This window comes from Gallinula chloropus (genome assembly GCF_964237585.1).
Source record: "Gallinula chloropus genome assembly, chromosome: 4".
NCBI classification, from domain to species: domain Eukaryota; kingdom Metazoa; phylum Chordata; class Aves; order Gruiformes; family Rallidae; genus Gallinula; species Gallinula chloropus.
Window position 1 is genome coordinate 63,448,462 of NC_140088.1, and position 15,682 is coordinate 63,464,143.

Consider the following 15,682-nt stretch of genomic DNA (forward strand, 5'->3'; position numbering starts at 1 on the left):
TTTTCTTGAGCTAAAATTTTTAGGTATCCTCTTCTCCCTTCCCACACACATTTACAATTTCTTTGTTACATCTCTGTGCATTAGGAAAGCTTCAAGGATACATAAATATCAAATCAGAGAAAGAGCAATTTTGTCAATTACACTGGACAGAATAACATGTCATCTAATATAGATGTTGAGAATATATGACATCATAGCTGTGATGTCAATTTTTATCCTATAAAAATCAACGGCGTTATGAGGTCATACCAAAGTAGCACTAAAAGATCTTTATACTGCAACTCCAAGTACATGTTACAGGAAGACTGTTGGGATTTAAACAGATTTAAAACCTGAAGTTATTTCCAGGCTCTCCTGCCTATGAAGCCAAATGTTTTAGCTATCAAATGTTCGACTACGTAAGGCTCGCAGGGAGCTGTAAAAACCTGTCATGTTGATTGTGTAAAGCTTTTCTACAGTACAAGTCTCGAGATTTTGCAGTCCATTATTTGAAACCGTGCCAGAGTTAGCAGCAAGTGCTATTTCCCACAGGAAAACTGAATTTTCCATCCTCCCCATACTACAAAGCCTGCATGACAGTAGTGTATAAAATCCTGATACTTTTACAGTTAGAAATACTGTTTGGCTAGTGTTAAATTTTGTTCACCTAGAACATGTATTTGTGGTATCTGTCAACAGGGTTGCAGCATTCTGGTTTTTGTTTAAAATTTCTGTTTTTTGTTTCAAAATAGCCATCAATATGGTCTTCCCTTGTTTGGGTTCTTCCTTCTCTCATCTCTCAGTGCATGATTAAAGCACAAATTTTTTTTTTTTGCTTTTAAACAACATCCTTTCTCCAGAAAAATCTCAGGTACTGCAGATTACAAAGGGGGGTGGGGAAGAGAAGGAAAGCAGTTTCCACCACCCTTGACTCAGGAATGTCAGTTTGAGAAGTAGAAACGTGATATCACAAGTTGTCCCTAAAGCATCTGCCTCCAAGTCCTCTGCACTGTAGTACTAGGAACGTCGGGCTCTAACACAGGCACTGATTAATGCTTCAGTGTCCTCCCTGCAAGCACCATTAAACAAGTACATAAATACAGCGTTACCTGCCTGCGCTCGTTACTTCCCCTCGGTTACCTTATGCAATTGCTGCATCAGTGGGAAACAGCGATAAAGGAGAACGAGTGCAAAAGGCAGACAAAGCCTTTCAGTGCTGGTAGGAACCCTGGCATTTACCTCTACAGGTGTGCAGGTGCAAAACCCAGCTGCACCAGCTGTGATATTGGCCTCCATGCTTCAGAAAGAAGTAACACCTACAGACAGAACAAGGAGTTGCTGAAGACCTAGGTACCTGGCTGTCATTGCAGGGAGCTTCAGGAAAGCCATGTTATGAATTCTCATTGCCCTCCCCAAACAGCTGTACCCTCACACCGCTAACACTCCCAGCAAAATAAGCCATTTCCATCAAACAGGAGAAAAACCTGTGCCCACACCGACAGTGCAGCAGAAGCTGCTGCAACACTTCTTGTGCTCTAACGTGCCTGAGTACAGAGGTCTCCACTGAAAATATCAGAACCAGTGTCATTCAATTAGCTTGGTGGCTGCTTCTTCTTACCGTTCCCTTTGTATTTTGACAAAGGACAAAAATCCCAAGCAGAATTTGGCACATCTCTCTCCACACAGATCTCGGCAAGAAGAGATTAAGGAAGGAACCGAGATTGCTGTGCAGCTAACGAACTGCTCCCGACTGACTTTATACATTATAAATTATAATGAAAGCAACATTTTCCAAGCATTGCAACTGTTTCTTCCTCTAAGGCATAGCATATATAAGGTTCTGTGTAGCTGTATCTCCCTTCTGACGGATTTCTCGTAAGGAACGACAATAAGCCAGTGTTTCAAACTGTTTGCAACTATCAAGCTCTGTTTTAATTCCTTATCTCTGGAGAAGGCATTGGCTAACAAATAAGGACAGCCACACCAAGTGTGAGCAAACATCTACCCAGTCCAGCATCTGCGTCCCTCCACACTGGTCTACTAGAGTATAGGAAGAAAACCCTGTATCTGTACTGTCAGCACTGCCTTCCTTCTGGCAGGGAGAGCAAAAAGCCACCAGCAGCTCTGCTGTGATTAAGAGTGTTTGTGTTTTGCAGCTCTCCTAACAACTGGAGATCTCTTCAGGCAGCCTGGCACGCTCCGCAGCCCATATTAGTTCATGCTTCTCTCCGCGGAGAATGAAGTGGAGCAGGATTCTATTCTCTTGGCCATTTTTAATCCAGAATGCAATCTGAATTATTGAAATCAAGTTAATTACGTTTACCAAGTAATAGCCTAAAGCAGTCAAAGAATTATTATAGTGTAACAGTACAGTTGCATGCAGCAAGGTGTTGGAGCCATTCCAGTCCGTGCTTGTTTGTCAGTCACTCATACATGAGAAAGCCGCACCTTGAGCTTGTTTTACTGAATTTTCTGATACAAGAGAGTTACTTGGAAAAAATGAAGTGTGGGAAATACAGACACAACAGTTGGCTGCCACATTAGATCCAGGCTAGCGGTATCTGCTAAACAGATCTGCAGCAGAGAGTCAACTATGACTCACGTAAAATCCAGGTACTGAGTCCAAATATTAGTAAAAAAACCAACTGGTAGTTTTTCTAGGGACCGTCAGTGTCACAGTTGTTTTACACTGTTAACTCAGTCCTTGAACAGCTCCAAAGGAAAGCTGAAAAGGAAAAAACACCACGTGTCTGCTGACCGAGTTATTAAAATTATATCCCTTAGGAGAGAAGATATTTTGGTTTTACAGCGTGTGTGTACATCTAAGCCAAACCCTCAAAAGCTGTAAAAGGATACAGGAGACTGTAACTGAGTGTTTGGTATCTGTATTAGACTAAGCCAGATGTAGTCAAGTTTACAGTAAAGGTTAACTTTCCCTCTCCTGTAAAAACAATCAGAAAATGATACATACCTACAGGTATGATATAAAAATTAACATAAAGTATTTTTAATAGCAATTTATACTCAAAAAAGGCAACCCTGACTAGGTTTAAAATTTATCATGGGTATACCTGCAGAAAACAACTCCCATGAGGCTGGAGCTGGGAAAAGCCCAGATCACTTGATAAAATGTAGAGTTTCAGAACAGTCATCTGCTTTCCATGCCACTACCCGATTCAGCTATTATAAAAACAAAGAGCAGTGTAAAGGGAATGTATCCTATGCTGATGACCAGTTCAAACTTGCCCAGGCTCCTCAGAGCCATAGAATGTGTTCAGTTGGAAGGGACCTTTAAAAGTCATCTAGTCCAATCCCCCTGCAGTGATCAGAGACATCTTCACCAGACAAGGCTGCTCAGAGCCACATCAAGCCAGACCCTGAATATCTCCAGGGATGGGGCCCCTACTACCTCTCTGGGCAGCCTGTTCCAATGTCTCACCACCCTCAGAGTGAAGAGCTTTTCCCTAATATCTAACCTAAATTTCCCCTTTTTTAGTTTAAAACCATTACACCCTTTGTCCTATTGCTACATGCCCTTGGGAACAGTTCTTTCCCAGCTTTCTTACAGGCACCTTTCAGGTACTGGAAGGCTGCTCTAAGGTCCCCCCAGAACCTTCTCTTACCCAGGCTGAAGAAGCCCAACTCTCTCAGCCTGTCTTCACAGGAGAGGTGCTCCAGCCCTTTGATCACTGCTGTGGCCTTTCTCTGGACACACTCCAACAGGTCCATGTGGTCCTTGTGTTGAGGGCTGGATGCAGCACTCCAGGAGTGGTCTCAGCAGAGTAGAGGGGCAGAATCACCTCTCGATCTGATTGAGAGGCATCAAAAGGCCACACATCTTTTGATGCAGCCCAGGATGCAGTTGGCCATCTGGGCTGCAGATGCACATTGGTGGCTCATGTCCAGCTTCTCATCCATGAGTACTCCGAAGTCCTTTTCCTCAGGGCTGCTTTCAAGCACATCATCTCCTAACCTGTATGGACAATGGGGGTTGTCCTGACCCAGGTGCAGGACCCTGCACTTGGCTGTGCTGAACCTCATGAGGTGAGGTTCACCTGGGCCCACTTCTCCAGCCTATCCAGGTCCCTCTGGATGGCATCCCATTCCTCCAACACATTGTCTCCACACAGCTTGGTGTCATCAGCAAACTGTCTGAGGGTACACTCAATTCCACTGTCAATATAATTAATAAAGATATTAAACAGCACCAGTCCCAGCACAGACCCCTGAGGAACACCACTTGTCATAGTCTTTCATCTGGACTTCAAGACATTGACTACCACCCTCTGTCAGGCCAAACACTCGAAATTATGTTTTTATTTATGCATCTGATCCTCTTTTCTGTCAACTCCTATTCAAGAACTCCACCGCAATAAAGTCTTGTGGAATGTGCAGTTCTGGTGCACTGTTTTGAGAGTTGTTTAAAGTTTAAAACCAGGCTGATTTCCTCCATACAAATAATCTTCTATCTCTAGCACACCACTTTCAGCTCTTCTCTGTATTCAGCCTTGATATGTGTTAACACTGAAGATACCACCATTAAAGGAAAAAAGTCAGTGTATGCTTATAAAAAACACAGATAACTACACACACCATGACTATAAACCAAAACCACAATATATATTACAAAGGAAGAGGAAAGTCTCTGGACTTCTGAAAGTGTTGATTTGCAGGACCCAGAAATTCATAAATGAAAATACAGTTAAATTATTAAAAGCTCCTCCCTCTAATAAGAAACAATAACCATCTCATAATGATGTTCAATAAAATAAATGTGTTAAAATTAAAAAGACAGTGAAAATGAATCAGAATAATTCAATAGTCTTTGTTAGCTTTCCATTATAGTATTAAGAATAAGAAATCTTCATTCCCATATGGAATAAAGAAAGAAATTATTCCTAACAGGCTTAACTCAAACTCCTTTAATACTCTATATTCAACTCCACAACTGTGGAAGAGAGCCCACTGCAAATCCTGAACTTCAAACAGGTGAATACACATAAAGGATTGCTGCCTTGATGAAACTGGATCATCAGAACTGAGCTTTCCCTTCACTGAAGGCAGAAAGGACTGTGAAAAAGCAGCTTACGCTTCTTGAGGAGTCAATTCAATTCATGGCAGGTAATAAATCAAAAGAAAACTATTTTTAAAACAAATGAATCTTCCTTTTTTGAAAGCAGCATGTTAATATTCCAAACATTCCAAACCTTTGTTGCTAAAATCATCAATCAGCACAATTTCTGCCAAGTACTTCCTCGGTGTTCTCTTAATGACACTGTGGACTGTCCTCATGAGCGTGGACCATCCTTCATTATGGAAGACAATGACAACGCTGGAGGTGAGCAGGTTCTCATCATAATGCCAGTATTTGCATCTGTAAAAAGATTTTATTTTATTAGTTTTCACATTATGATTTACAGAACTGCTTAACAGCATCTTTGCACAAATGAAACCTTCACTGCTGGCTATCCTTCAGATTAAAGAGAATCAGGATATAAGAGGCAATACAGCTTAAGTGCATCACAGAGGTATGAGGCCCAAAGAGCAGCTTGCTTACAGCCAGCAAACCTTTTTTTCCTTCCTGAGGGGTGGGATGTAGCCAGTAACTGCTGCCTCCACAGCCCCCTCCTCCCGCACTGCCCAGACCTGGCCGAGAGCCATCCCTACCAACACCTTGCATTGCGGGTAGAGAGCAGTGGGAGAAAAGCCCCACATTGTGGCTGCCAAAATGGGGTATTCTTCAAACCATCAGATACTACAGTTTAGAATGGACCATGCCTTTGGCTAGCCTACTACGTAAGACATGCTAAGACAGTGCTCTTTTCTTCCTAAGCGTCTTTAAATCAGAAAGACCATCCACACAAGCGACTGTCAGCTTTATACAGTCCACACACAGAATCTATGTGATCAGCAAAGCTATCAACATTGTTGTGGCAAGGCAATCAATTGTCATTAATTTCTGCCCTTTTCCAAAATCAAACAGATTTAAACACAGCACATAAACTTGCCACAAGTACAGCAGCAGCATGTGAAACTCATGTCAGCTTCTCTGCATAGAACTATCTCCATTTACAAACACTGCCAGGAAAGCACAGTTGCTTGTGAGGGAAAAAAGAAAGTGCAATCCCATAGCAGGCAACATGTGATCTTGACTGACTATTATTCATGGTTAAACTTCCAGGTGTAACAAACACAGCTAGAAATATCGAAGTCACCAAACCTGTCCAGGGGTCCAGCTTGGCATGCCAGGAAAAGCACTTCCATAGCCACTGAAAACGTTTTACATTTCAACCTCATGGTTGAAATATCACTCAGATCTTTTTTTCCTGGGGTATTACAGATAATCTAGAAACAGAATGATTCCGTCCACACTTCCCAGTATTTATTAAACACATTTATCAACAATGCATTTCCTCAACTGCATCGCTAAAAGAGAGCATCCAGAGACTTCACAGTTACAAACAGTCCAGGTATTTACTTACCTGGAGATTTCCCTATGTGATCACCAGCCCCTTTTCCAATGGTAGCAATACAATTCCTATCACCAAACCTAGAGACATAGCACTTTTGATTTCTATGGGCAGAAGACTTCCTTTTATTGAGACAAGTCTCTACTAGAGAAAATGTGACTTTTCAATGACAGGCATCATGTATTAAGAAATTTTTCTTGACAAATGGAAACTTCTGAACTTATGGATGCACAGACTTCCACCATTTTATTTCACTACACACAATAAAAAGCTTAAATGCACAGAAACATTCCTGTGTTGAAAAGAAAATTCCCTAAATCAGAAGTGACCAGAGTTTACAAAACTAAGTTAAACATGGGAAGAACCCATTTAACAGATGCGTAAGTATTTCAAGAGCATTCCACTGGTGGAAAAGGATGTATCTTGCTTCTTGTCAGGAAACAGCATCAACGCATATTTCTCACCCACCAGAAAAATAAAGTTGGTAGAAACATTCTAGTCATTTTGGTCCTGTGGGAAAAGAAAGTCACAGAACCAAAGCAGTCTGTAACTAAAGGCTGCTCTAATGAGGCACTCCTCTTAGGCATGCTGCAAGCAAGCAGCAAACTGCACCATCTCGCCAGCTTACTGATTAAAATCCTCCGTCTCGATTGTTTTTATGCCCAAAGTGGCTGCAGCTCATCGTATTTATAAGCCCTCAATACCCAAGTGCTAGACTGGATGCTTAAAAGTGCCCAGTTCAGGGAACCGCTGCCTTCCTTCCATAGATCCCTCTCAAAAGCCTTCAGCCCATCACAGAACTTCCACCCGCCACACAAGCATTTAAGCAGCTGATGACTTAGCCATTTGTGGAGATAAAATGGATATGCTACTTAGGTGTAGCATAGTCTGATGCCTGAAAGACTTTTATTCCCTCATCATGTGTTTAGTAACAGATTAATAACTGTGTTGCTGGATTAATTTTGGTCACACAATTACGTTAAAATGAGGTGTTACACATTCAGAATCGGCATGCCAGCTGAACTCCATGCAAGAGGCAGTGAAAATTAATAGTACTCCTTGCCTCAAAGGAGAGGGCTGCATCTGATGTAGGGTGCGCTGTGCCCCTGATATGCACCTTCAGAAGTTTACCTTTTTGCTCTCTGATTAGAGGACAGAGAGCCATAACACTTCAGACTACCTTCAACAACGAAGAAAACACTGCAAAAAAGCCCAAATCTTTGAGGTTTTTTTCCTCCCACTTTTTGTACCCTAAGTTGCATTTAGGAACAAAATGGTGAAAAGCATAAAAACGAGAGATGGTAAGTAACTGAACATAATTTTAAAAAGCCAAACCTGTTAGAGAAGCCTGAATGGAACAACACATCTGTAAGCAATTTATAAGCATTTTTTGATCTGCATTTAATACATTTTTAAAACATAAAACTGGAGGTCTAGACAGGCTTTTTGCTACATATCCAACTTAATCTCCTCAAATCTGTCAGCACATTTTACTTTTGAAACTTGAAAAATCATGTGTTACTCAACGTGCCATTTGCAAGCCATAAAAGCACTACATTTATACCTCTAGTAAGACCATACTTGGAGGTTTTTTCCAGAGGCTTTCTTTCCCTTCCTGGACAGTTCAGAGACTGACTCATCAAGCCTAAAAGCTCAGACACACTGCAGTAACTCCGATGTACAATCTCATGTCTCACCTTGCACTGAGAATTAGAGGTTTAGAAACACGGTGGTTGTTTTAGATATGTGAAATTAATAAATATTTCTATCTCTGCGGCAATTTCACCCCTCCTTCCCCTCCCTCCCCCCGAAACGTGAACGTTGCTTAAGTATTTGAGCAACGAAAAGTCAGAAGCCTCTGCTCTCCTTCCACTTGCACCCACAGGAATGGACATAGGGAAGAGCCTTCCTTCAGTGGAGCAGCACTGACATCCAGTGGCTGGCAAACCAAACGCCAAGAAACCACACACGCATTTTCCTTGTGCTTCAAGCTCAATTTTACAGCACTAGCTTCCCTGTAAATTTGAGGCACCAGAAAAGGGAAAAAAGCTTTAATTTCCAGATGCACGCTTTGATTTTAAAAGATACAGTCGAGTAGATATGGGCACCCAGGCAAAAGCTGCGAGGTATTGAAAGCCAGTATGGGCAGATTCAAAGTACAAAACGGCTATGACAGAGGATTTTAATACGTTTCGACCTCCAGCTTCATCCCCAGGTGCTCTGTCCTGCCCACACCCAGCAGGACAGCACCCTTTCAGGTGTAGCCTGCATGCCAGCTTTGGTGATATGCTGGGAACCAAATCAGTGCACAAATTCACTTTAAAATAAAATTGTTTTGAGTTCTTATTGGTAGACCTGAGATGAGGGCACGTTGCAGGAGATAGCAGGAATGAGACAAAAGTATCCTTAAGCTAGTCCTGACTCTAGACACTCCACATCACTCTTCCTGATGCCTGTGAAGGGTTATTGTACAGGGCAAGAAGGAGCAGGCAGGGTGCTGATCTGCCAAGGGCTGGCAACACCATCGCTGCGCAACGCTGCAAGGGACAGCAGCTCCATTTGCTGCTCCCTTTCCTCCAGGAAGCCACAGGTGAAAGGAAGCTACACCTTCAGATCAGTCCATGAATAAAAACTTCCTGTTCCCAAATCAGCACTGGTATTTCTGAACAAAAGCAGAGACTGACTCATCACTGGAGCGAGAAGAAACCTTTTGAAAGATACAGCAGCAGTCATCTAATGGAGAAACAGAGTGAGTAACACTTCTGTTAGCCTGCATGCTTGAGATGTGAATGAGTCCTAATGCCTCCCCACCTCCAGGAGGGAACAGCACTATCAGCAACCTTGCCACACCAACATCTTTGTCCCTCCGTCAGGGAGATGTGCACCAACCATGGTAGGAAAGGAGCCCCTTTACAGGGGACCCCTCGACACAAGAAACTGGACATCTGGGCTGGAGTGCTCCTTGGCTTGAGGAAATTTCTGCTCTTACAGCTCTGTACTTCATTGGCTTGCTCTTACTGATGTCCCCTGGACCCACAGAAGTGATGGTGGGCGCACAGCCCAAGGACTAATAGAGCTTATGACTGCCCTGTTAGACCCTACCACAGTTGCGGATGTAGGTTCCAATTTCCTTGGGCTAAAAAAAGCCCAGGCTAGAGGCTGCTTCTGGAAAAGCATACCAGCCACCAAGCCAACATGCAAGAAGTTAACAAGGAGAGTGCTGCCACAGCAATCCAAGGATGAGCTACATTCAGATAGGTACTTGAGAGCAATTTGTGATCTTGAGCCAGCAGAAGTGCTTCTCACATCACTCTGAATTCCTAACTTCCCTAGCACATAGGCACCTAAGCTCCAGAGAAAAGTCAGGCATTGTGGCCAAGCCAAACACTCCTTAGGTTAGCTATCCAACTAACACCTGTGAGTAATTACCAAAGGCACATCAGTCCCCTCTCTGGATTTTAAAGCACTGTCCTTGCTTGCTCAGGGCATGCTGCGGAGGAACAGATTTCTCAGAGAGCAGGCAGCTGCCATGGCATTCCTGTATCCGCTCCTAAGAAGCTCAAGGCAGCTGCTGCAAGCTGAGTGCCCTGAGTCAGCACAAAGCTGAAGGTTTCAATTTAGCATTTATCCTGAAATTGCAATTGCCAAAAAAAGGGAATACCTCTTCTCCACTAATATAAAACTGTCCATGATTTAAAATGTATTTTAAGTTTTATTTAACGGTTAAAGCAGTAGGAGATTCATAGTGATACCAATTATCCCCTACTGATAAATCCTTCATAGTACATGCATTTTTCTCACTCTCTGAGAGGCTGTAGCACTAGCAGAACCTAAAAATAACTTAGGAGCCGTGTTTTCATTTACCACTTCCTTTTCTAGTAACCCCTGTTCTTATAAGGAGACAGTCATTCAGCAGACAGCACAATGTTTACATACTTTAATACCCAATTCAAGGCTGCTTGTTATTTTAAATCATCAGTTTATTATGACTACTACAGTAAACTGCCTTTACCCACTAAGAGGATGGGTGAGCGTTTCTCTCACAGAACACCTTGTAACAGTTTGTTCATTTGTACAGCTGACACCACTAAGGTCCTGGCTGAGACCATCTGCACGATTGCCTCCAAGTCAGTAGGATCATTGCCTAAGTCTAGGCAGAAGCAGATGACAGAATGGGGCATTTTCTCAAGATATGCCTAAGTAAATCTAATATCGATACTGTATTTGTTAGTGATGAATCCTTAAGGGAAAACATAATGCATCATCAACATTAATATGGCTTGTTCAGCCTGGAGAAAAGAAGGCTCCAGGGAGACCAAATTGCAGCCTACCAATACTTAAAGAGGTCCTACAGGAAATTGGGAGAGGGGCTGTTCATCAGGGAGTGTAGTGATAGGACACAGGGTGATGGCTTCAAGCTGAAAGAGGATAGGTTTAGATTAGGCATATGGAAGAAATTCGTTACTAGGAGTGGGGTGAGGCCCTGGCACAGGATGACCAGAGAGGTTGTGGCTTTCCCTTGCTGGCAGTGTTCAAGGACAGGCTACACGGGGCTTTGGGCAACCTGGGCTAGCGACGGGTGTCCCTGCCCATGGCAGGAACGTTGGAATTCAACCTTTGAGGTCCTTTCCAACCCAAATCCTTCTGTGATTTTATGGGTATAAAATTAAGGGCAGTCAACTTACAAAACAGGAGTTCTGGAAGTGAACAGACAACCCAAGGACAGTTTGCTCAGCCAAGTATGTTTTTCCCCTCAGCAGACCACAGCACAACTTCTACTACACACAACCTAGCAGCTTAAATCTGTGCTGAAACAGCACTTCCTATTTGTATAGCAGCTTTGCCTACTTCCACTCCTGAAATAGCCTTCAAGTCTGACTACATTTCATCAGTGCCCCTGGGAGCACAAGCTACATCTCCTGCCACACCACTAAAAGAACCATGATCTAAATTCAGGACAAGGTTCGTACAGAGATCCACCATCAGGGTTAACAGGAAAATTAATGGAGTAAAAAGCAGAACTTAAATATACTCCGGGCGCTGTGCTACACATTTCTGTTGACTAAGAGATCCTGCTGAGAGCTCAGTCTTCTCACTGCAGGTGCACACACGGAGGTAAGCAAATCTTACTACACCTAACACATTCTGTGCCTCTATCAACTTATTTATACTTGCCAGGTGAGTTATTTCTCTGTGGAAACAAAATATGAAATGCCAGAAGCCAACGCTGAAAGGACACAGGACGCATCTTCACTGTAGTTTTCACTACTGGGACCTGAAAAGGTCACATAAAAAGCTTGGTTTTGCTCTAAGGCCAATGCCTGGAATTCAGCTCTCTGCGGACTGCAAGGCATGCTCTAACAACACATGGCTAATTACATTTCAAACGCGTTTTTTTCCCTCCAGTAGTAAGGCAGCTGATAACCTGCAGAGGAAAGCAGCCCTCCTGATTTAGTGTGACCACTATAATTCTCAAGCCCAGCTCTCACTGAGACACACAGAGATTTACGTGCCTAGCCTAAAATTAGTTTTCTTGGTTATGGAACAGATCCAGTGTACTACATGGCACTTGAACAAAAGCTTTTCCCAAGGTACCAAGTGAAACGAAACCAAGCCCCTTGTGTTCCATTTCCAATGACACAGATACCAACAGTAATTACTGAAATCTTTTTTCATATAACAGTATCAAATATGTAATTTTCACAGTGCTGTAGTTAAGGAACTAATCACATTCCTGAAGAAAGCAGGCTCCACACCAAAGCTTTTTCTTTTCAACCTCCCTAGCTACACCGTGACTGACTGGACAACAAACTACTCACTGTAAGAGAGCATACTAAATTCATGTTATTCACCCAGAGTAAAAAGACTATCCACTTCTAATGAACAGCCAAGATTCATGTGCCTTATTTCATACCCTGAGTAATTGTTTACAACTAAAGATCTGATACAGCATGAGAAGTTTTCTATGCCGTTTGGTGTTTTCAATAGCACTTGGACCAGCCCAAGAGTCCAAGCTGTCACCATTGAACTATGATAGGAAGAACATCTTTACTAAAGGCTCTGCTTTACTAACATGCAGCTCTGCATGTGCTTATTCTTAAGTAAATTCTGAAGTCTCATTTTTGGCAAGAATTCCCCCCTCTGCTTGTACTAAAAGCACTTAAACCCAACCAATGCCTTTCAAAACTACATGCACAATTTTTAAAACCAAGCCAACTGTCATTCCCCTTCTGATTTGTTTTACAAAATGTTGTAAGTGGCAAAAACACTTTCCCAAAAATATATTCCTGTACATCAGGAGCATTGTACTCAAACAAGGAAGAGTTACTTTTTTAGGTTTTTCAACAAAAGCTTGTTGCCAGTTGTTCTGTTTGAAGTAAAAAGGTGACCCATGGCAACAAACCCAGTTATTCAAGGACATTGTATGGCCCAGGGGGCATGCCCAGTAATATCAATGATGTCATTGAAAAGGAAGAGTCAAATGAGATAATCCACAGAAGGAAAAAACACTTTAAAATATTTATTTTGCCATGATCAGACTGACAGATGTGTGTGGGTGATGCAGCTGAAATTCTGGCTCAGGCTGGTGAGCAGAGAGCAGTTATTTTATATTGAAAAAACCCCATTCCAGTAAGACAGTAATTTGTTTCATGCCATAAACAGACAGTCATGATGCTTCCTCTTCCAGTCACCCTGCAATATTTGTCAAAAAAAGCTGTCAAAAAAAAATGTCTTAGAGTCAGAAGACTAAAAAACGCTCTGGGTCAACAAGAATAATCTGCAAGCAAGCCTTCCATGGTTTGGATAGCAGCAGCGTATCAAGCCTGAGCAAAGCACATTGAGCACAGATCCAATGCAATTAATTACCCTGGCATGAAATCTGACAGTATGAACAACCCTGGCTTAACTAACTTATGTTAACACAGAGCCCTTAAGAGGGCAGATGGGAATTTTACAGATCACCACTTAAAGTATATCATAAGAGAAAGTTCCTTGACTTAAATTTCAACCCGAAGTGCAATAAGCATGACCTGAGTCCAGCAAAATATGCTAAAGAAATGGCACACATTAGATTAGAGTGTTCTGCTGTGGAAGTGAACACCAAGGAAAACTTGTGTTCTTAGTGTTTTTGAGATAAAAGGAACCACAAGGAGACTACTGCAACTAATACATTATAGATACTTTTAAATAAATAAATACTGAATACAGATTCTTTGAAACAACTCACCCTGCTTTGTAGTAGTATGACCAGATATAGCTCTTTAAATGATCCATACATCAGAAAGCCTATTTTCAGAGCTCCACACTCCGTCATCAGTGGTTTTGTCCATCAGGCAGTTTTCTCTCCCTTATTGACTCTTTCAGAGGGAAACCATTATTTAAATGTTTCCTAACATTTGCCATGAGAAGTTCATGATTCCAGGTGCTACAACTTTGCCAGAAAGGGCCCAGGAACAGCTTCTTTGAGGACAACTGCACCAAAACAGAGGAACAGCCCATTCCCACGTGCAAACAGGCCTGGTAAAAAGCCCACTGCCTGCACCAAGAACTGCCAGAGCTCCAATGCAAAAAGGAAGAGTAGGGAAGGTAGAGGCATGGACTGGCTACCTAGGACTACAGAAATCGTACCTGAGCACATGCAGAGAGACGTAAAGGCAAAGCTCTGGCAGAGCTGAAATCTGTGAGGTGGGAACAGCAGTGAGAAGGGCTTGGAGGCAAAGGAAGACTGAAGAAAACATTAGGTTTTCTGCTGAGCGAAATGCAACTTAGTGTCAAAGGACACATAAGAGACTAAGACCCTTAACACTTGATTGACTTCCTCCAGTCTTTACTCACAAGGTTTGCTGTTACACCTCCCAAGTCCCTGTGTCTAGTGGCAAAGACTGCAGAAGTGAAGGAACATCCACCACAGAGGAAGGGTGGGTCAGGGACCAGTTCAATGGACAGATCACAGCAAAAGTAACAAACACAGCATAAGCCCATTGGACTGGATGGGCCGCTGAGGGAGCTCATGATGTCATTGTGAGGTCACACTACTATTTTTACGAGGCCCTGGTGCTTGACAGTGGTTCCTGAAGACTGGAAAATTTTACCAATGACACATCCATTATCCTGATTGTGGAAAAGCTTCCAACTCTGAATTAATACCTTCTCCCTCAACAAATCAGCTATTAACAGCCCCTGGGAATAAAAGCATAAAGCTACATCCTGCAAAGATCCATTTAGGATAATAGCCTAAAAAAAGCAAAATGCAGTTTGATTCTGCCTCATCAGGAGCCGGCCAACACACAATGACAACATTGAACTGTGGGATTTGTATTAACGTATTTTTTAAAAACACACTGAGTTTATTATGCAACCCTTTCTGTTTAAACAGTCAGGCTACAGAGCTAATAGTCTTCCATGGGACTATAAGAACGAGCATTTTTTCATTGATCTGACACGACAATTAACCAGAGTCTTCATGAACTGGACTGATACGAGTGATGATGACTTCACTTAGGCCTCTGTTTTAAACCTACTGAATTAGGGGACTGATTTTTTTCAGCATATCCGCTCAGTTCAGCATTTACCCACAGCTCCAAACGTCACAGCACCTTTGGCCAGCACCATGCCTGCTTTGCCACAGGACATGGACAATTTACTTTTTTTTTTTTTCCCAGATGGAAAGAGGGAGATGTACCAAATTTCCAGGCAATAGCCAAAGGGAAAAAAAAAAAAAGAGAAAAAGGAAAAGCAAGCAGAACTAAGCAGGCTTGCTGAAAAGACTAACCGGGGGTAAAATGCTTCCAGGTAGCATGGAGTTTTTTTAAAGACACCATATTGGGAGCTGAGAGTGTTTATCATTAGCCATATAAAAAAAGCTTAGAGAGGAACTGGGGAAAGCCAGTGTGATTAAAAGAAGATGCTTAGCAGTAATACATGCAGCAATCTTTAAATGCACAGGGTGGTGTCCAAACAAGGAAAACAGAAACAAGCACTGATTCAGGCAAACTGAATGCAAATTGGAAGATAGATCAAAAAAAAAAAGTTTGAGAAATAGCTCACTGAAGTACAAAAGCTGCTATTGAAATCTGTTCTTCAAACACTACAAGTAGGATGCCTGCCAGAATGTCTGTTGGGCTGATAGATGATCAAAACAAAGAGAGACCACTTCTGAAGCAGGGCAGCTAAATTAAGTTATTTCCGTTGAACTCTTAGCAGTGACCAACGCCAGAAACCCAGGGAAGAGA

General features: G+C 42.3%; 1 protein-coding gene across 2 annotated transcripts in view; it reads right to left on the reverse strand.

Annotated features, from left to right (window-relative positions):
- The window catches only part of GALNT7 (polypeptide N-acetylgalactosaminyltransferase 7), a gene marked incomplete at its 5' end in the record, with an annotated part of 70,382 nt that overhangs the window by 18,655 nt on the left and 36,045 nt on the right, over nucleotides 1-15,682 (reverse strand). For both annotated transcript variants that reach the window (XM_084263983.1, XM_084263984.1), the window contains one exon: nucleotides 5,187-5,353. In XM_084263983.1, coding sequence (XP_084120109.1) covers nucleotides 5,187-5,353 — 167 coding nt within the window. The remainder of the gene's footprint in view (nucleotides 1-5,186; nucleotides 5,354-15,682) is intronic.